This window comes from Balaenoptera physalus (genome assembly GCF_965194825.1).
Source record: "Balaenoptera physalus genome assembly, chromosome: 9".
In the NCBI taxonomy this organism is placed as follows: Eukaryota; Metazoa; Chordata; class Mammalia; order Artiodactyla; family Balaenopteridae; genus Balaenoptera; species Balaenoptera physalus.
In genome coordinates, this window is record NC_138888.1 from 70,464,325 (window position 1) to 70,487,322 (window position 22,998).

The 22,998-nt window shown below is 37.5% G+C and overlaps 1 protein-coding gene across 5 annotated transcripts; it reads left to right on the top strand.

Annotated features, from left to right (window-relative positions):
• The first annotated feature begins 3,829 nt into the window (after positions 1-3,829).
• On the top strand, positions 3,830-22,212 carry CGA (glycoprotein hormones, alpha polypeptide). 5 transcript variants are annotated; one of them, XM_082474014.1, is made up of 4 exons: positions 3,830-6,181; positions 19,997-20,103; positions 21,251-21,435; positions 21,864-22,212. In XM_082474014.1, the coding sequence occupies exons 2-4, from the start codon at positions 20,004-20,006 to the stop codon at positions 21,939-21,941; spliced, it is 363 nt and encodes a 120-aa protein (XP_082330140.1). In that variant the 5' UTR covers positions 3,830-6,181; positions 19,997-20,003; the 3' UTR covers positions 21,942-22,212. The 5 variants fall into 5 exon arrangements, with proteins under 5 accessions (XP_082330140.1, XP_082330138.1, XP_082330139.1 ...); XM_082474015.1 differs by lacking the exon at positions 3,830-6,181 and adding an exon at positions 11,640-11,677; XM_082474012.1 differs by lacking the exon at positions 21,864-22,212 and having other exon boundaries at positions 3,830-7,375; positions 21,251-21,852.
• Positions 22,213-22,998: the final 786 nt, after the last annotated feature.

Here is a 22,998-nt window from a genome sequence, read left to right on the forward strand (position 1 = left end):
TCTCTCTTTTTTTGATGTTAACTAAATTCACTGTGGTAATCATTTTTTAAAAATTGAAGTATGGTTGATTTACAGTATTGTGTAGAAACAGACTCAGAGACATAGAAAACAAACCTATGGATCCCACAGGGGAAAGCGGCGGGGGGAGGGATAAATTTGGAGCTTGGGATTAACAGATACAAACTACTATATAAAAAATAGATAAACCACAAGTATGTACTGTATATATATATATATATATATATATATATATATATATATATATATATATATATATAACTGAATCACTTTGCTGTACACCTGAAACTAACACAACATTGTAAATCAACTATACTTCAATAATTTCTCTTTGGTGATGCACTTTGATTGATACACTTGATAGACAGACACTAAATAATTAAATCTAATACTTAATGATCGTAACAAATTTAAAACATTTATTATCATTTGTTGAACATTTTTTTATTAATATGAATCATAATAGAGAACCCAAAACTAGACCACAAAATATTTGGGAATTTAGTAGCATTTCAGATTAGTCGAGACAAAAAGGATTGATTAGTCCCTACCTGGTATTATAACTGGCTTGTTGTTTAGATTTAAAAAGAGGCCGGATTTCTACTTCACTCATCAACTCCAGATAAATTACAGATGAATTAAAGATCTAAATTGAAAATAAATAAAGCTGTATACACCCTAGAATAAAATACAAATACTTCTTTTTAGTATCATTGGCATGACATAAAACCAACAAGCCAAAAAGTTAAAGATAGGCATATTTGACTACCTAAGAATTATTGTATGGTAAAAAATATCATAAAAGAGTCAAAAGTTAAGCTTAGAATTAAAGATAAAATTAACAACTTGAGAAATACTTTTGAATAGGCAGTTATGGACAAATAATCCATAAATGACCTATAATTTATGAAATGATGTTCAACTTTGCTCAGAATTATATAAATGCAAATGAAAATAAGATACTCTATTTCATCTGTTTCACAAAAATTAACTTATTTCATGACATCAGCTTTGGGGGGTGTGGACAAGAGGGCCTGCCTGAGCAATCTCTGTACAAGTTTAAAATACTCATAATCTGATCCAGCAATTCTGCTTCTAAAAGTGTATCCTAGAACTATAATTGTACATGTAACCAGAACAAGGATGATAATTAGAGCACTGTTTGTAATAGTAGGAAAAACCTGGATATAATCCAAATAATCATTAATAGAGGGCTAGTTAAGTAATTAATGATTCATAATACTTTGTACTTATTTTTTTCTTTTTTTTTGCATTTGATGAGATTTTATTTTCAGAAAGGCAGGATTCATTCCGGTTTGTCCAACAGATCACATAATCAATTTTTTTTTTTTTAATGTTAATCAAGAAATTCCACTTTCATCAGCAAAAGGCGGGCTATGCTGTCAAATACAGCCAAGATTGTAAGCATACAAATGGCATTAAGTCTACTGGATCTTAAATTATTCACCAGTATCCACAAGAAAAAGGCAACAGTTTGCCCTCCTGAAAAGGTATATCACTTTTTAGGAAACTGGTAGCGCTTCTGAAAGCCTCAGCATTCGTGATTATGCTAATAGCCCTTGCAAGTGTATTTTACACTACCTGTGCTGACTCAGCTAGGAGCCAACAGGCTGGATGTTGGCAGGTAAAACACATCCCTGCAGACCTGTTACTGTTCATGATGACATTTGGAAATCTCAAATCGCAACCCCAAAGGCTCCTTCAGTTCCATTCATGCATTATATGTACACATATGAAGAGTTTTCCTACCAGTAGCATTTAAAATAAGCACACTAAATAACTGCAAGTCACATGTAACATAGAATATTCAAATGTTTAGTTTTTAACTGTGTGTGACAAAGCTAAGACAGCCTACCATTCCAATAAAAAAGGCAGGGAGTAGGAGGGACAGTTTTAACATACCATTAATTTATGCTACTGAGTTTTTCTAGTGAAAGACAGCAAAGCCAATACAAAATTTAGGGACAGAGGAAAACTCAGATTTCAGCCTCTGGTACCTCTCTAAAGGCAAACCTTGTGCTTCCGTGCCCTGCCATCCGGAAAGCTTACCTCCTTCCCAGCCAGACACCTTCTAGCTCAGAATACAACAGTCATTAAGAATCTCTGTTCCTGACAGCCCACACCTGGAACATGCATCATGCCTACCTAGCAATACAGGGGCCATGAAAGGCGAGAAAAAAGCATGCCTTGTGAGAGAGACTGTTGAAAAGGAGCCCCCTGCCCCAGTCTCCCAAAAAAGTTCTGATCACATTAACTACATCCAAGGAACCAGAGGGAAATAACTGAGGATTGCAGAGAATCTACTCAAGCTGTCACTGCAAAGAGCAGAGTTAAGAAGCATGCAACCTTCCTCAAATCACATGTGCTTCACTCAAACTTTTTCCCTCACACAGGTCTTCTCTGCTAACAGGACTGGTCTTCAGCATCTCTCTGAGTTCCTCTCTCTTACCTAAGTTGCTCAAGCTAGTTCTAGTCTTTCCCAACAGGATCCAGTTGGAAAATATAAAGCCTTTGGAATGCAGCCGCACAGGAAGTAAGGCATATACAGAAACAGGAGATTTAGGAGAAGCCCTCCTGGTCTAGATTTAGAGACAAAAGCGCCAGACTGCCACCAGCAGCAGGATGCCCAGCAGAGCTGTTTTCCCTGATATACTCGTCCCATCACTTTTGTTACACGGGTTCTCCTGGCAGCAGCAGTACTGAAGCTCCGTCTTGCCTAAGGCTTTCGCGATGGCTTCGAAACTGCAGCGGTCAAACATCCAACACTGGTAGTAAGTTTTTGGTGGCACGGCTTTAACCATGAAACAAGTATCTTGATTATGTGAACAACTGACGACCGTAGTGCAGCCATTAGCTGAGTTAATACAGCTGTAGCACTCCAGGCTGTGACCTACATGGCAGAGGACAGCCAGGATGAACAGGAGCCCGAGTGGGACGAACCCTCCTTTGCTTCTCATTGTGACCGGCTACAGATTCTTATGGCTCCCGTCACCCGCTTCAGTGTGGCTACTCCTGCTACTGTACTATTTTAAAATTATGGTTAGATCTGCATAATATATGGATATGGAACAAACCACCAAGATACACTGTTAGATTTAAAAAGAAAAAGGAAGGTAGGGCACTAAACAATGTGTATATTACGTTTCTGTTTGTATATAGCAAAACCCCAGAAAATGTGTTTATATACACAGATAATTTCTGGAAACATCAAGAAATTGTTAAAAATGGATACCTTTGGGAATGGGAGTGAGGATTTTGGGGTAGGAGGAAGACTTACTTTTCACTGGAAATACTCTTGTATTGCTTCAAAATTTAAAATCACGTAATATATCTTTGGAATTACTGAAGCAAAAGCTACTTGAAAAAGCAAGGATTTTACATACCTCAGCTGTTCTTCTGATTACGGCATAACGTTTGTGATAATCATACTTTGCTATCAGAAAGATCAAATTATGTCTTATAAAACAAATCAACTAAGCACATGAAACATTTACAAAGGTGGTTATTTTGAAAAAGAATTCAGTATGTAAATGACAAAACGTCATTAGGAAAAATCCATGCATTTAGCATAGCTGGTATGTACTTCACTGTGTCATACCGCTATGCAAAGATGTTCCTGACACCTCCTCAGTACCATGACATGCTTTCAGGACTTTGCCTAGTAAAGGTGGCTATTTGCCTTGTCATCCTGAAACCGTGTAACTCTGATTGGGACTTGAACCCACACACTGGGACTTTCAAGTCCCAGCCAAAACCCAGACTGGGACTTGAACCCATGTTCTTTTTTTTTTTTTTTTTTTAAATTATTTATTAATTTATTTTTGGCTGTGTTGGGTCTTCGTTGCTGTGCGAGGGCTTTCTCTAGTTGCGGCGAGCGGGGACCTCTCTTCATCGCGGTGCGTGGGCCTCTCACTGTCGTGGCCTCTCTTGTTGTGGAGCACAGGCTCCAGACGCGCAGGCTCAGTAGTTGTGGCTCACGGGCCCAGTTGCTCCGCGGCATGTGGGATCTTCCCAGACCAGGGCTCGAACCCATGTCCCCTGCATTGGCAGGCAGATTCTCAACCACTGCGCCACCAGGGAAGCCCTGAACCCATGTTCTTTTAACTGAGATCACACACCTGGTCTCAGGACTTAATGAAGCTCAGGTTCTTGATGTCTCATCGCAGAAAGAATTCAGTGAGAGACAAAGTGATAGGTGAGAAGTGGATTTATTTAGAGAGAAACACAGTCCACAGAGTGTGGGCCATCTCAGAAGGCAAGAGCAGCCCCAGGGTATGGGGTTGTCAGTTTTTATAGGAATGGGTAATTTCACAGGCTAATAAGTGGGAGGAGTATTCCAACTATTTTGGGGAAGGGGAGGGGATTTCCAGGAATTGGGCCACCGCCCACTCTTTGACCTTTATGGTCAGACTTGGAACTGTCATGGCTCCTGTGGGTGTGTCATTTAGCTTGCTGATGTGTTACGATGAACATATACTGAGGCTCAAGGTCTAGTGGAAGTCGACTCATCCATCTGCCATCTTGCACCTATGTGGTTCTAATCAGTTTATGTTGTATCCTCAAACTAGGTCATTCTTTTAAAGGTGGTGCCCTGACCCCTTCCCTCCTGTTTCAATCGTGTAAGCAGATAAGTTATGGAGTCCCCAGAGAAAGAGAACCAGGAGTGGCTTTCTTGACATAAGAGAAGCCATTTTGGCCTAAGCTGTTGTGTGATCTCAGGTGGGCAGGGCCAGGATGTTTCCCTGTGAGCTGAACAAAGGCACTTTAGTTTAACATTCAGGCAGAGGGGCAGGGTTCCCCAAGGCAGGCCATTATGTATGCTTATAGCTATAGACAGCATCCTTTTGGTGATTGTAGTAACAAAAGCAACAGAAAACAAAGGTTAAAGTAAAAGAAACAGATCCAACATGGAGTCAGATTTTGTTCTTCTCTGTTACAAAAGGTCAAAAGGAGAGAGGAGATGCCAGTCCGTTGTCCTACCAACCTCCTTCTTGCTGAAATCCATCTTGAGCCATGCGTGTGCCATCAGGAAGGACCTTGAGTCAGAGTGATTGGCCAGAGACAACCTGGAACTAACCCCATCACCATAAAACCTGAGTCTGCGAGCCACATGGCAGAGCAGTTCTCCTGGGTTCCCTTACCCTGCTGCTCTCTGCCTGGGTGCCCCTTCCCAGTAAAGTCTCTTGCTTGTCAGCATGTGTGTCTCCTGGGACAATTCATTTTTGAGTGTTAGACAAGTGCTCACTCTTGGGCCCTGGAAGGGGTCCCTCTTCCTTCAACGAATGGAGTCTTGAACTTTTTTAGGATCACAACCCTGAAAGCAGGATAGACACAGCCACAGCCATAGCCTGAAGTGCTTGGTGGGTTTTAGGAAGACAATGTACTGGGAATCTTGGAGCTAAGCGTTCCTCAGCTGGCAAGCCATAATATACGTATTTTCTGTTTAGGAAGAAACTGAGTTTTACAAAAGTGAAATGAGGGGGGAAAAGGCACAAATACTGAGAACCAATCAGTCCTTCTCAGCGTTGCCTCATGCCTTCTCCATGCATCCTTATTAAAGCCAGATGCACATTTAATTTTAGAAGAGTCTAAATAGGTGTGTGTTTTATTTTTCTGTTTTCTACTGGAGTAATGTTGTAAGCTTAGAAATGCTCTATATCTAGCATCTGAAATTTACAGCTCTTCTGTTTTAAGTAAACATCAGGTACTTAGCTAATTAAATGTAATGCTTGTAGGATCCTGTTTATAGGAAAGTGTCAACTTTCAGGATGTTGTGTATAAGTCTTGATAAAATTATGTAGAAAATAACAGTGTACTCTTGTTTCATAGGCTGACCTTGCAGTCAACACCACCTGGAAATGGCTCAAAACAAAAAATGATGGAAGGGCTGAAACGAGATAAGATCAAATTGATGTCACGGTAATTACACAAAGTACCATTCAATCATTGGATGGAATTTACTGTTGATCCCTGGACTTAGATGCAGGTGGGAACACGCAGTTTTTATTACTCTGCTGGTATATAAGACAGGTGAGGACTTTATTAAGAGCAGTTACTGAGAAATCACAAGACGAAGCTAAAATCCCTCTTCAGATCCACAGTCAACTGCCCTGACCACATCCTGCAAAAAATCCAGAGGAAGGTAATATGAATGAAATAATTTGGGGGATTTTAATTGAGGAGTAAAATATTTGAGAATACAAAGGAGCTGGTTGTGCATAAACCTTAGTAAGAAGACAGGCATTTATACATTCTCTTTTCAGCACTCATGACTGAATTGGGAGGAAGTCTGCAAAACTGTGGTCTGTGATCACAGGCTAAGATGTTATCTAACTGAAGCCAGAAACCAACTGTCTCCTGCTGTGATGTGTGAGTGCCTGTCAGTAACTAAAAAGTTTTCTCAAGAAATATTGGATGTCATTTGAAAGGCATTCTTTTGAGTGGCTTCCGGGGTCAGGAAGAGAGGGAGTAGACATGTAAGTTGCTGATATTGTTTTGTCATCAGTTTTTAAAGGACACATAACTACATCTTCAAACTGGTCAATGGTAAAGCAGCTCACCCGTTCAGCTGAATGACCATAGCTTCTGATATTTTTTGAATAGACCCTCTTGGGTAGACTTGAATTGTAACACTGAAATCTCTTGAACAACATTGTTTCCTTTTTCTTCTTTCATAGAATGCCACAAAAATAAGAGCTGGTAGTTTTTCTCACTATTACTGATGGACCTTGCAATTCTACATCACTTGGCTAAGTCTAATTGGTTTGTTCCGCAGAGAGTTTGTAGAAATGTTTGCTAACTTTAGTTATATTTGCGTCAGTGCAGCTTGGAACAGCAGCTGGTTAGGAAATTAGGACTAGAAAATAAAAGTGCTCCTTTGTCCCTCCTTATTAATGTTGAGGATACAAGATTTGGGTACATGGAAGAATTATGAACTGACACTACATGGGTCCCTCAGGAATAATGAAGCTCCATTTCACTTTCATGGGAACTTTTGTTTCCTAAGCTCTACAATCTTCTCCCCACTCAAAAAAGAAGATGTTTTATATTAGAACAGAGGAATAGTCTTAAGTTTCTGAAAATGTCTTTAAAATAATTACTTAACACCAACTCAATTATTCAAAATATTGGTCACCCAAATTGATTGTAATACTTTGCTATAGTCTTGAATTATTTTTAAATGATAAGAATAACCACCATTTATGAAAAGTTTATGTGTCTTCATTTCATTTCTTTAAACTTTGGTTTTGGTTTAAGTTTCTTTTCTTTTTTTTTTTGCAGTAATAGAGTCGTTGCAATTTTGAGTCATATTTCTCACCATTTCTTGCTGAAAAAGGTAGCATGTGAAGTGTTAGAAAAGCAATTTATTATATTCCAGAACAGCTTCTCAGTTTCCTTGTATATTTCTCAAATTTACATGAAAACTCAAAGTAAGAGCTAGGAAACAGAAATAGTAAAATTGGAACGTAATATGTGCATTTTGTTCAAAAGTAGATCAAGATAGTCTGCTTTCACAAAGAGAAAATGTACAGGAATCAGTTGATATTTCCATTGAGAACAGCATGACCTATAGCACCATACTTCCATTTTTATAGATTATGAATCCCAGAGTAGTTTGCTATCAACTTATGATCCTTGCAAATTCTGGTTTTGGTGTGTAACATTTCAGCATTCCCCATCATAATGTTGCACAAAATAATCCAGTAATTTCTTGATTCATCAGACTCAGAGATAACATTATAGAAATGCTCTAGCATCCGTTGTGCACTGGGGTAGGAGGAGGAGGAGGAGAAAGAGAGAGAGAAGAGGGCACTTAGGCCAGAGCGGGAGCGGAATCAAGGGCAATATTATGAATTGAATGTGAAAAGACAACAGTAACATCATGATCCATGCTTAAATCAATGCCCTAAAGAGAATGGATTAACTGTGTGTTTCTAGGCTACAGAGGTAGTATAGGTGAAAGGGTACTATCTTAGGATCAGACCACTTTCCAGATGACTTTGGCAAATCCTTTTACTTCTCTCAAGTGTAGTTTTCTAGTCTACGAAATAGGTGACATAATAGTGCTTTCCCCAAAGAAGTGTAAAGAGAATCAAACAAGGGAAATGGATATGAAAGCCAATGCTTGTCCCCCACCAGTCACTCCCCACCAATCAGACACTAGTCCTCATGACTTGGTCAGGTGTAAAATGCCTCTTTATCCGAGTGAAATGGCTTTCTTAAGGCTGTTCTGAAGAAGGTGAAGTCAGATAAATATGCAAAATAAAAAATTACACGAGCAAGTTATATTTGAACTGGTATAACATAATGTTACTCTAAAAAGAAAATATGTCAGCATTCTGTTTAGGGATATACCACCTGAAAAAAAAACATTTAAGAAGTTCACTGTGAAATATAAAGTTTTGAAGGCAGTGTAGTAAAATGTGGTTCAGAGCTTGGAGTTGTAAAGGGACATTCTAAAATCTTAGGTCTGCTAGTGGTGAATTTTGTGACTTTGTATAGGTTACTTCACCTCTGGAATTCTTTTACCTGCCAAAATGAGAAGAATACCTCACAGGGTTGTCATGAGTATTGAATATATTTATGTGTTCAAGGTGCTCAAAAGAAAATACCTAGCACACACAAGTGCTCAATTAATGGTTGGTATTCTTTTTAATGTAGAAGTTATTATTATTACCAAATTCAGTATGGCAGATACTGTGGGCAATGCTAACTCCAAATTTTTTTTCACACTTTGTTAGATTTCCCCTAATAGATTAACTGAATCTGTGTTATATAAATCACACCCCACAGAGGAAAAGTACCAGAAGAAAGTGGAGAGACAAGACCGGCATCCCATATCTCAAACCCTGGAGGAGAAATTTTTGTTATAAGAGACAGCGGTTGTTCCAGTTATCTATTACTGTGCATCAAAGTACTGAAAAACTTAGTGGGTAAAACAAGAAGTTATTATTATCTCTCAAGGTCCTGCAGGTGGATTGGGCTCAGCTGGGCCATTCTTAACTTGGATTTCTCATGCATTTGTGATCAGATATTGGCTGGGGCTGGAGTCATCTGAAGGCTCGACTGGGCTGGTCATCCAAATGGCTTCTTCACTCGTTACTTCTTGGCCTCTTTCTCTTTCTCTATGTGGCATCTCGTTCTCCAGGGCCGGTCCACATGGCTTATAGCCTTCTTATTGTGTGGTGGTCTCAGACTAGTAACACTTCTTACACAGCAACTGGCTTCTAAGACACAGGAAGCAGAAACTGCCAGGTCAGTGCAGGGCTACTCCCACGACTGGCCCAGTGTCGTATTGGTGTAAGGGACACTCTCATCACTGCCTTATTCTATTGGTGTAAGTAGTCATAGGGCCCACCTAGATCAACGGGATACAAAGTTAGACACACCACTTTTCCATATGGAAGTGGCAAGGTCATACTGCAGAGTGAATGTAGGCTGAGAGATATTTTTGTGGCCATCTTTGGGAAGTACACCTGCCATAGCAGAGAAAACAGGGGCAATAAACAATAAGGGGCTTCTCTTTGCAGTTCTGCTCTGTTTTTTTTTTTTAACTATTATTTATTTTTATTTTTATTTTTGGCTGCGCTGCGCAGCATGTGGGATCTTAGTTCCCCAACCAGGGATTGAACCCATGCCCCCTGCAGTGGAAACGTGGAGTCCCAACCACTGGACCTCTAGGGAATTCACTGCTTTGTTTTTATCACAGAAAAAAATGCTTATGATGTGAGGTGCTGAGGTTGAGAAATCTACAAACCCAGCCTGTCCATTCTATTACTGAGAGACTTTAAGGTAAATTAAATGTTTCTATAATCTAGTGCTTTTAAGTGGAAATGATACTTGGTGTGTCAAAAGATTGCACGAAAACAGCTCAAATAAAGAACAAAATGTAATGCACAAATTTTAAAAGTTACAAGAATGATTCTTATATTGCTATAATAATGCTCTGTACAAAACTTTTCTGGCCTTTGGATGTTTTACTTTTCTGAGTGATAAGTTGACACTACTTAATGTTTTGTTCCTGATAGCATTTATTACTGCAATAATGTTAATTTTAAAAATTGGGTATTTTTAAACAACAAATATTTGAATTTCTCATTTAAAACAATATTTTATGGTACATAGAGTTTGTCCTATCAAAATTTCTTGTTGATTTAGTTTGCAGACAATTAAAAAAAATGCTGATGTGCTAGAAAAACCAGAAGGGTAATGGAAGAACTAAGATTTTAATTACATAATTATGTTAACATTGTAAAGTGCCTTAAAATAACAATTAAAGTAGAAAGTGTACATCTTATTTTATTTTAAGCCCCTTAAATTTAGTCAGTTAAGAAAAGAAGCTTCTCAAAATATGATCGTTACAAGAATCATCATAAAGGAATTGAAATTTTTATAATCCTATGAGCACTTCAATTTCCTTCTAAATACTGCCTGCTCTTTTTCTTTTTTAAAAATAAATATTTAAAGATCATCTTTTGTTCTGTTTGTTTTTATGGAAAACCCTGGGGTTTTTTTTTGTTTGTTTGTTTGTTTTGTGTTTTTTTTGCAAAGTATACCTGTACAAGTTGTACTTTATATGTCTTTTGCCTCTAAGACCCCCTTTTTTCACTCTTTCTCTTCATTTCATCTGGAAAATTAAGTCGGCTCCCTTTTAGAATTTTGCGAAGCCAAAAAATACTGTTAAGTAATTGATAAACAGAAATCCCACCCCAAATACAGCTGCTGAACTGTGTGACTTCACTTATTTTCCTCTGGAAGCTGGGACACTTTGGGGATACACTATTTGCAACCCCTGTGATTAGGCTAGGGAAGTTATGAGGAGTGCTGAATACACAAAGCTCCTGTACAAATGTTAAAACAGTAAAATATATATTTACTACCGTCGTGTTTTTCTTCCCCATGAAATATGTGTTCTTTATTCTCATTAGTTTTTCACCTCTCCATTTTCCTGTCCCCAGCCTATCAAATGTTTCAACATCTATGAATGCTTTTACTACAGCATTCGTCGCTCTGACTCACAGTCATTTGCCTTTGTATCTGGGTCAGAGAGCAGGAAACTTATTCATATTTGTGTCACCCATACTTGGCACAGTGCCTGGCATGTAGCAGGTCCTTATTCAAAGTCTTTAAATCTTTCAAATGTTCAATTTGGACCTTAAATTTTGCACTTTACAATGTTGAACTGTCAAATCATCCAAAACTCATCTTTTCATAAAATAGAGAAAGTATTTATTATCCATATCAAAGAATGAATGAGGGGATTTGAGACAGATCATGGGAGTATTAACCGTTTCTCTCTCAGCCATCCTTTGACCATCAGTGAATGCGATACAGGGTCTCAAGGTCACTCTAGTGCCTAGGAGCAATATTTGAATGTCTACTTCGAAGATCTGAGAACTTGGAGGATTACTGAGGTTGGGGGCTGGAGCATGGGATCACAGAAGACATTCACTGCTCAACCTGGGATTCAGAATATGTTACAAGAACAGGGTAAAAACCCATTTACTGCAACTAGAGCACGTGAAGAAAGAAAACTAGTAGCCAAGGCTACTCTAGGTTGAGTTTCCTGATCACTGAACCCAGACCCTTTAAATTCGTCCAGCAGGAGACATCAGTGGTCACCTGGTGGGACGTGGAGGTGAGCCTGTTCGGGGACTGGCTCCATGGGAGTTGGTGGGATGAAGGATGAAGGATGCTGAATATCCACTTACCCTTGAGATGCTCCACCTTCACATCTCTCATCCAGGCTGAACTATTGCTATTTGCTGGACCAGGCAAGATGCTAAAACTTACAGGCCTCTTCTCTGTTTAACAAACAATTCTTACATACCTATCTCATGCCAGGCAGTGTGCTGGGGATTCAAGTCTTTGCTTTCAAGGGTCCTTTTCATTAGTGATCCTTTACTGAAGGCTGCCTACTTTCCTTCTTCTTGGTAGTTAGCTGGGCTAGATGGGGCTAATGAAGTGAAACCTTAGGTTAACGCTCTAGAAATCAGTTAGATTTAATCTGTTTTGTTAACAAAGAATTATGCCTCTACCCTGGCCAGTCATCTCAGAAATGTGCGATGAGTCAGCTGGGCTTCCTGGTGTGCAGAGTATGGGTGAGTCACCCCATCTACCCCCACCATTAGAAAAATCGAAAACCTTACTCTTTGGCAGTGGGGGAGCAATGGCAGCATCTCTGCAGGTAAATGAAGAGCAGGATGTCACATTGTACCAAACACTTGTCTTCTTGGAACAACCTTTTATATAGATGTACATATATGTGTATTTGTGTACATCGTACATGCATGTACACATACATATATACATACATCCATATATGTGTGTGTATGTGTATTTAATTTGCCTTGAAGCCTTTCAATAATAGGACTGACAGGCTGGGAGGATAGATTTCTCAGTCCTGGCACCTTACCTTATAAACACATTTTTTCTGTGATAAAAACAGAACAGAGGAGCTGCAAAGAGAAGCCCCCTTATTGTTCATTGCCCCTAAGTTTTCACTGCTATGGCAGGTGTACTTTTCAAAAATGGCCAGAAAAAAAAACTCAGTCTAAATTCATTCTGCAGTATGACTTTGCCACTCCCACATCAAAAAGTAGTATCTATCTTTGTACCCTGTTTGATAGATGGGGTTGGCGTGTATGTGTATGGCACTTGGTGTGTCAAGATATATAGAGCTATATATAGATATATACTGATGTCCATATATGTGTGTGTATGGTACACTGCTATTTACCTATTATATAAATCATTTAATACATTAATTATATATTAATGTATATAATCACAATAAATAATATGCAAACATATTAAATAATAATAGTAAGTTTAACATTGTAAATCAACTATACTTCTATGAAAAATAAAAAATAATAATAGTAAATCATGGCAATAATATTCTTTAATACTTTTAAGAATGCTATCTTTTCCTCACAGAGTCTTATTATATTAAGAACATAAATTTGCCCACATACCTAGTTTGATATAAACTAACAGATACCCAGTTGAAACACTGAAGCTCTTATATATGCTTTTTATTAATGTTTTCTTTTGAATTCTTATGACTTTTATATCTTAGCATAAAATGGCTCTTACCTGTGGCATATTTAACACTTAGACATTCATGTATTACCCAGCTACAAATTCTATAGCTAAGTGAGAATATGTCGTCTCTAATGAATTTATCTGAAAATATTTTATTTTATTAAACACTTATTCTAAGTTGTCATTCAAGAGTTACCTTGTTTCTCAGTATGAATGACAGCTCTACATAAGCAACTTTTGATTGATACTGTTACTCTTCTAAAGTCCCGATGCCACACAACTGCATCTACTCTGTGCAAGACCTTGTGCTAGGCTGGGGGTGGGTTAGAGGGGCACAGTTTCTACACTTAAGAAGCTTTACATGGATGGAAAGACAAACACGTATATAACTAGCTAGAGTTCAGGGCAGACTGTGGAACTTCATCTAAGAATTATAAGCAAAGTGATGGATAAATGCAGTGGAGAGTTATTTATTCTCCCTTTGGGCTTGGATGAAACCTTCACAATGAAGCTGGTGGCTGGGCAGCTCCTTAAAAAACTCTGAGGTGGATGGCTGAGAAGGGGGAGAAAGGCCTTACAGGTCAAGTCGAGAATACACACATTTTCTTGGCCTCATTTTATTCTGATGGGGCAGGTGGCAGGAGGTGAGGGTGTGTTGAGTGGGTGTTGGAGATGCACTGTGGGGTTGGATATATAGAGTCTGTGATGCCTGCAGTGTCCTCACTCGGAATACCAAGAGGCTGAGATTAGTACATCTGATTTAGATTGAGCATGTTTTGCAAAATAGCATAAATCCCAACTGAACATGATTATTGTTCCTGCCCTGGGTCTTAATGTTTTTCTTCCATATTCCAAAACAGAAAGGCCTAAGGGTGATTAGGCTGATGAAAACATTTATTAAAATGTTTTCAGAAACACCTAGAATTGGAGGGTTAATCCCTTTCTGCTTGGTTAATCTCATCTCTTTTTAAAATAAAGACAAAGCCGTTTCTGTTATTGAAAGCTAAAGCAATGGTGACTTTGGTTCTGCTTTTTCAATCTTCTCTTCACTTTATCATAAAGCAAATCCTAAAATATGCATCCGTTTCATGCTCTCACTTTCTGCAATCTTGTTATAAATGCTTCTCTCTGAATTAATTCTGATATAATTGTTCACTGCATAATGCTGAATTTTCATAATATATGAGCTGCAATATCAAAGCACAAAAATGATACTAGTTTAAAAAAAAACCAGTTTCAATTCTGAAATTTTCCTTGTGGCTTTGTATATCACTTAAGAAGTGGTTCTCAAATTTCGGCTCTTAGAATCTGTTTATGATCTTAAAAATTATTGAAGAGCTCAAAGAATTATTTTAATGAAGTTATATTTATTAATAGTTACTGATACAGAAATTATGTTGGAAAAAGTTTTAAAGTATTTATTCTTTTTTTTTTGGCCACATGGCTTGTGGGATCTTATTTTCCTGACCAGGGATTGAACCCGGGCCCTCAGCAGTGAAAGCACCAAGCACTGGACTGCCAGGGAATTCCCAGAAATATTTATTCCTTTAAAAACAACAACTTAAAACCCATCACATGTTAACACAAATACAATATATTTATAAAAAATGACAATTTCCAAAACAAAAAAAGTCGGTGAGAAGAGTGGCATTGTTTTACCTTTTTGCAATTTTTTTTTTTTTTTTTTTTGGCCACATCCTGAGGCTTGTGGGATCTTAGTTTCCCAGCCAGGGACTGAACCTGAGGTCATGGCAGTGAAAGTGTCAAGTCCCAACCACTGGACCACGAGGGAATTCCCTCTTTTTGAAAATTTAAAAAGTACTGGGCTAATAGAACATAGCTACATTCTCAGGTGCTTCTTTATTCAATCTGTTGCAATATCACATGTCATGTAGCCTCTAGAAAATTTCTCTGAACACTCATGAGGCGATGAGAGTGAAAAACCCAAACAGCATCTTAGTATTATTATGAAAATAATTTTGACCTCACAGACCCACTAAACGTGTTTATGGTCCCCAGATCTCACTTTGAGAGCCACTGACTTAGGACAATATTTATTCAGTGTTAATTATGGGTGAAGATAAATAAAACCCATAATTACTTGTGTATAAGTATATAAATCAGGTAGAAATAATGACGTACATATGTTTTAGCCTTACCTACACGTAAACAGTCTGTTTTCTGCATTATAAACTGTTGGTTCTACTGTCTGACAAATTATTCTTATAAGATACATGGGTTGATATAAACATCTAGCAAAAACATGGTCTTATCATGTCGGTCTACATGAAAAATAACCACAGGTTTTGAATCACATGGAATTATAAATCTCATTCTGAAATTTTTTTAGAAGAAATTTTGGTTTTGATAAATTATAGATTTAGAGGAAGTTGCCCACCCCCCCCAAAAATGTACAGGGAAGTCCTGAGTATCCTTTAGCTAGTTCCCTCAATGATAATACCTTCCAAAACTATAGTACAAGGGGAAAACCAGGAAATTGACATTGGTACAACCCACAGAGTTTATTTGGATTTCACTAGTATTGTGTGTATGTGTGTGTTTCTGTGCAATTTCATCCCATGTTAGATTGTGACACTATCGCAATCAAGATAAAGAACTGTTCCATCACCACAAGGCTCCCTCGTTCTGTCTTTGTATAGCCACATTTACTTACTCCCCTCAACTTTCTCCCCACATACTAACTCCTTGAAACTGCTAATGTAGCATCTCTATAATTTTATCATTTCAAGAGTGTTATATAAATGGAATCACACAGAATGCAACCTTCACTCAGCAGGATACCCTTGAGATCCATCCAAGTTGCATGTGTATCAATAACATGTTCCTATTTGTTGCTACATAGTATATAATCTGGTATTGGAAGTACTATTGTTTGCAGAACCAACCATTCCTCTGCTGTTGGGCATTTGGATCATTTCCAATTTGGGGCTACTATAAATAAAGATGCTATATGACCCTTTGTATACGTTTTATTTGAACATAGTTTTCATTTCTCTGGGATAAATGCCCAAGTACAACTGCTGGGTTATATGGTAAGTACATGTTCAGTTTTATAAGAAACTTCCAAACTATTTTCCAGAGGGCTGTACCATTTTATATTTCCACTAGCGACGTCTGAATTATCCTGTTTCTCTGCATCCATTTGGTGTTATTTTTATGTTAGCTAGCTGATAGGTATATAATATCTCATTGTGGTTTTAATTTGCACGTCCCTAATGGTTGATGCAGAATACGTTAAATGTGCTTACTTGCCATCTATATATCTTCAGTGCAATGCCCGTTTTTCAATTGGATTTTCTTAATTGAGTTTTGAGAGTTCTTTATATATTCCAGACACTAGTCCTCTGTTAGACATGTGGCTTGCAAACATTTTCTCTAAGTCCGTATCTTGTATTTTCATCCTCTTTGAGGATTAACCCATAATTTGGATGAGGTCTAATTTATCACTTTTTCCTTTTATGGATTTCATTGTCAACTCTAAAAACTATTCACCTAGCCTCTGCCCACCTTTCCCAATTTTTTCCTAAAAATTTTATAGTTTTACATTTTACAGTTAAGTCGATGATCCATTTTGAATTAATTTTCATATAAGGTATGAGATTTACATTAAGGTGTTTGTTTATATGTTTGTTTTGTTCTGTTTTTGTATTTGTTTTGCCTATGGATGTCCAATTGTTACAGCAGCCATTATTGAAAAAGTCAAAATCCTCTGTTAAAATTGCTTTGGCATCTTTGTCAAAAGCTAGCTGGGCATATTTTTTGGTTCTCTATTCTGTTCCATTGGTCTGTGTATCCCTCTGCCAATATCATGCTGTTTTATTACTGTAGTTATAGAATAAGGCAAAACTGGGAAGACTGGTTCCTCTCACTTTGTTTCTAAAATTGTTTTAGCTATTCTAGATCCTTTGCCATTCAATAATCATAAACTTCTCTGTGTCTACAAAAGCTGTGCTAGGATTTTGATAGGTATTTCATTAAGCATAGAGATCAATTTGGAGAGAATTGACGTCTTTACCATGTTGAGTCTTCCAATCCATGCACATGATATGTCTCTCTGTTTATTTAGGTCTTCAATTTACTTCATCAGTATTTTGTAATTTTCAGTGTACAAGTCCTGTCCATATTTTGTTAGATTTGTACGTATTTTATTTTCTTTGGAGCGATTATAAATAGTATTGTGTTTTTAATTTGTTTCCACATTATTGTTTTTAGTATATAGAAATGTAGTTGATTTTTATGTGTTGTTTTTGTCATGCAATCTTGCTGAGCTCACTAATTAGTTCCAGAACATTTTTTGTAGGTTCCCTGTTTTGCTTTTTTTTTTAAATGTAGATGATCATATCATCTATAAATAGGGATAGTTTTACTTCTTCATTTTAAATTTGTGTGCCTTAATTTCTTTTTCTTGCCATATTGTGCTGGCCAGAATGTCCAGCACTATATTGAATAAGAGTGTGAGAGTGGACATCCTTGCCATGTTCCTGATCTTAAGGGGAAAGCACTTGGTTTTTCACCATTAAGTGTGATGTTATCTGTAGGTTTTTGTAAATGCTCTTTATCAAGTTGAGAAAACCCTTTTGGTTCTTGTTTGATGAGGTTTTATCATGAAAGAGTACTGGATGCTGTCAAATGCTTTCCTGTGTTGATTGATATAATCATATGATTTTTCTTTATTCTTTTGATATAGTGGATTATAATTAAGTGATTTTCAAATATTGAAACAGCCTTGAATACTGTGAATTATTTTCAGTTGGTTGTGTCGAATAACTCTTCTTATACATTACTGGGTTCAATTCGTTATTATTTTGTTTTGGATTTTTGCATCTAATTTCATGAGATATACCAGTCTCTTGTTTTCTTTTTTTGTTCTGTATTTGTCTGGTTTTGGTGTCAGGGTAATCCTGGCCTCATAAACTGAGTTGGGAACTGTTCCCTTCTCTTCTATTTTATGAAAGTAACTCTGTAAAATTGGTGTTAATTCTTTAAATGTTCTGAATTGTCTTCTTATTGGTAATTAATTCTCTGTCTCTGTTATCTTTCATGGTTTGAACATAAGCACTTTAAAAATGGGGATAAAAATCTGTCCCTTTCACATATATACAATGCAATATTACTCAGCCATAAAAAGAAATGAAATTGAGTTATTTGTGGTGAGGTGGATGGACCTAGAGTCTGTCATACAGAGTGAAGTCAGAAAGAGAAAAACAAATACCATATGTTCATGCATATATATGGAATCTAAAAAAAAAAAAAATGGTACTGATGAACCTAGTTGCAGGGCAGGAATAAAGATGTAGACATAGAGAATGGACTTGAGGACCCAGGGTGGGAGGGGGAAGCTGGGGCAAAGTGAGAGTAGCATTGACATGTATATGCTACTGAATGTAAAATAGTTAGCTAGTGGGAAGCAGCAGCATAGCACAGGGAGATCAGCTCAGTGCTTTGCGATGACCTAGAGGGGTGGGATAGGGAGGATGGGAGGGAGGCTCAAGAGGGAGGGGATATGGGGGACATATGTGTGCATATGGCTGATTCACTTTGGTGTACAACAGAAACTAACACAGTATTGTGAAGCAATTATACTCCAATAAAGATCTATTAAAAAATTCTTTTGTCCCTTTTATCTTACATGAGATTTTTCTAGAACATGTAGGGATAAAACCCAGTTCTTAAATGCGGTGAGGTCAATGCCTGGATAAATGGTCAATCACTCAGCTGACCTTGCATAACCTGATCTCATGTACTCAGAATGCTTAGGTAAAGCTGTATCTACAGGTATAAATAAGTCAAGAAGTGCATTTAGGAAAACTTTGATTGATACTACCTGCTGTCTACTCTTGGCACATTGCTGGGTTAGCATTTACTTTGCACATTGATAACTAGCCTTACAGCCCAGCTACTGTCATACAGAGTGAAGTAAGTCAGAAAGAGAAAAACAAATACAGTATGCTAACACATATGTATGGAATCTACGGAAAAAATAAAAAAAAGGTCATGAAGAACCTAGTGGCAAGACGGGAATAAAGACACAGACCTACTAGAGAATGGGCTTGAGGATATGGGGAGGGGGAAGGGTAAGATGTGACAAAGTGAGAGAGTGGCATGGACATATATACACTACCAAACGTAAAATAGATAGCCAGTGAGAAGCAACCGCATAGCACAGGGAGATCAGCTCGGTGCTCTGTGACCACCTAGAGGGGTGGGATAGGGAGGGTGGGAGGGAGGGAGATGCAAGAGGGAAGAGATATGGGAACATATGTATATATATAACTGATTCACTTTGTTATAAAGCAGAAACTAACACACCATTGTAAAGCAATTATACTCCAATAAAGATGTTAAAAAAAAAATAAAGAAGCCCTGTGGGTTTTTAAAAAAAAAAAAAAAAAGCAGGAGAGATATTATCTTTTCTTTCTGTTCTCCCACCTGGGAATGTGGAGATGGGAAGGATGTGCTCAAATGCTTGTATATTTTATATATCATATATAAGCTTATCTATCTATCTATCTGTCTGTCTATGTATCCATACATCCACTCATATAGATATCCTTAGATATTATCTAGTGAAATTTCATGTTTCATAAATAAGGACATTAAAGCTTCTTAACAGGATGTTAAGATTTTAAAAAGAGAACTTGTTGTTGTTGTCATTATACCTGATTCTACTGGTTGATGTGCGAAGTGGGAAGAGTCAATTCTCTACCTCTTTCCAAGAGAGAAATTCCTTTTTTTATACATGGCTTTAGAGTATATTGGGAGCTGTAAGCAGAGGGGTCAAGACACTGATGACTATTACTATTAATAGTAGTAATATTAAAATTACTGGTTGTTGTTACGCCTGTTAAGCCAATTTTATAGTAACTTTTTTCCCATGTCTGTTTTTCAGAAGAGCCATGGATTACTACAGAAAATATGCAGCTGTCATTCTGGCCACATTGTCTGTGTTTCTGCAAATTCTCCATTCCTTTCCTGATGGAGAGTTTACAATGCAGGGTGTGTGACCAAACTTGGGTTTGCAGTAACAAGAAAGCACACATTTCTAGATGTACATCAATAACTCCATTAATTACATTTCTACCTCCTTTTCAAATGCGATAAATCTTTGCTGTTGGATATCTATCTAGGCACTTTTAGACTGTGAACATAAAATTAAACTAGGTTCCAAAAATGTACAGCGAAAATGATATCTTACATGTCCATTTAAATAGCAGCCTGTACATTTCCATCTGGAATAGATTCCTGATTATTCTTTATCTGAGTTTTACAGGCAGAATGTGCTCCTTATTCAGTCTAGCTAGTTGATTTTTTTTCTTTTTTTTACATGTCTCCCAGAAGATGTGGGAGGATTTTAACATAGCCTTTATAGATGAATTTTCAAATCAGTTAACAAGTGAGAAAACAAAACCATTTTATGCAGTAAATTTGTTTTGCTGTATTTTCTGAAAAATCTCATATAGTAGCCGATATAATTCCATCTGCCAAGAAACTGTGAGCTACTATTGGTGATGGTTTTTCTCTAGACAAGTGATAATATTTTAACCCCTGTTCCCAAGTGCAGATGCCTGATCTCATATCAGGCTGTCCCACTCACCATGCTTTCTTAATTCTGACATGCTTTTCTTTGTCAGTATTTGGAGTTGCTATGGGGGGAAAAACAATAGCAGATTCTAAATGGGAAAATATTTTGCCTCTGGGCAAAATCCTTCTTTCGGATGAGCATGGTGTTTTCATCTGTCAAGTTTTGCATTCCCTATAGACATACTATCAGCACTGGAATTGAGAAGTCATACTTAAAGAAAAACTACTGCTACTGAGATTTCCCATGCATATCTGCAAAAATCGTTTTCCCATGAAAATAACTGTAGTTGGTACAAATAGATATTGTATATGAAGATGAACATACAGCCAAAAGTACTGGGTTGGCCAAAAAGTTCGTTCGGGTTTTCCAAGTTACGGAAGACCCGATGAACTTTTGGGTCAACCCAATATTTATTTATTTATTTAATTTCTTTTGATTTCCAATAGAAAAAAAAGAATATTTGCTGTCCCATAATAAGGAAAAATGCATAGTTTCTTTTAAAATTATTTTTGGATTATTTTACTCTTTGCCTTTTTTTTCTTTCTTTTTTTCTGGTGATAGGCTGCCCAGAATGCAAGCTAAAGGAAAACAAATACTTCTCCAAGCTGGGTGCCCCAATCTATCAGTGCATGGGCTGCTGCTTCTCCAGAGCATACCCCACTCCAGCGAGGTCCAAGAAGACAATGTTGGTCCCAAAGAACATCACCTCAGAAGCCACATGCTGTGTGGCCAAAGCATTTACCAAGGTGAGAACTGAAAGGGCCCCAGAAACTTTCTATCAGTTCAACCAGAGAAATGTCCTCAGAGCACATCCATGGGGTCTAATGCCAGAGGTATCTGATGACCCATGCTTTATTGGGCATTTGTAGAGTGAAGGGCTGCATTTGTCCCCTTTAATCAAAAGGTCAGCAACCTTGTGGGCACAGGCTGGATTTATTCTGAATGAAGAGAGTAGGGGTAGAGGTGATGAGGGACAGGTTGGGAGAGAGTATAGAATACTTAGTGCAAACCTAAACTTTCAGAGTGAAAATATCAGCTGAAAAGCAGAATATGCAAATATAGCAAGCATCTATTTAATTCAGCTGGCTAGAGTCAATTTTATTTAACAGTTTTCAATTTTGCCTACCTATCTATCTGTCTATATATATCATCTATCTTTTCCCTTCCTCCTTAGGCTACAGTCATGGGAAATGCCAGAGTGGAGAATCACACTGAGTGCCACTGCAGTACTTGTTATTATCACAAATCTTAAATATTTTGCAAAGGGCCATGTTGACGACTGCTGATTTCCTGGAATGGAAAAATTAATTTGTTCAGTGTTTATGACTTTGCAAGATAAAACCCTCCTTTTCCTTACCATACCATTTTTTACACGCTTTAAGAATATACTGCAGCTTTATTGCCTTTCTCTTTATCCTACAGTATAATCAGCAGTCTTGTTCTTTTCATTTGGAATGAAATACAGCATTTAGCATGACCATAAGAAGCTGGTTCCGCTGGAAATAAAGTCTTTTAAATCATCATTCTACCACTGAATTCTAATTTTTTCTGAAGAGTTTCAAGCCAGTTACTTTTAATAGGATTAATGGGAGGGAGTGAGCCAGTGTGGGCCCCTATATACTCAGTGACCCGACACTGGAGAATCTTGTTCCCACCAAGCCTTCCAGAGCAAGCTGTGAGTCCTTCGGCCAGTGTGCTAGTTATGAGACAATCCATTGGGGTGAAGGAAGAAAATATAACTTCTATTTCTATTCATTTTTACATTATCCCTTTAGATGACCATTTGGATGAGTTTTATAGAAGTACAGATACATTAGTATGGTCATGCATGTATAAAATTTATAAATAAATAAATATGCAGATATTGAGGATGTTTGGTCAGAAACTTTTTTACTGGTAGAAGTTTTCAATCAGGAAAAAAAAAAGGAAGAACACTGCTCTAGGGTTTGGTAAAGACAAAATCAGCCCCAGCCTGAAGTTTCTATCCACTGGTTTATGCCTGACCAAAAAAATTAAAAAAAAAAAAAGAAATGCATCTTATTAGTTCCTGGCAGGCAGGTTGTAACCAAACAGAGGCTAAGGTAAGGATATCATCCTCTTACGTTCCATGTCCAGATCCTGATGGGAATGAACAAATGACGAGCAAAGAACTCACTGAGCACTCATTGTGGGCTAGAAGGAACAAACACTTTCACTTAGCTCTGTCCAAATGCTTAAGAGTAATGCCATGCTTCAAAGTCACATTTATTGAGCATTTATACTTATAAACAGAGATAGACCATGGTTCTTACCCATTAAATTAGATTAGC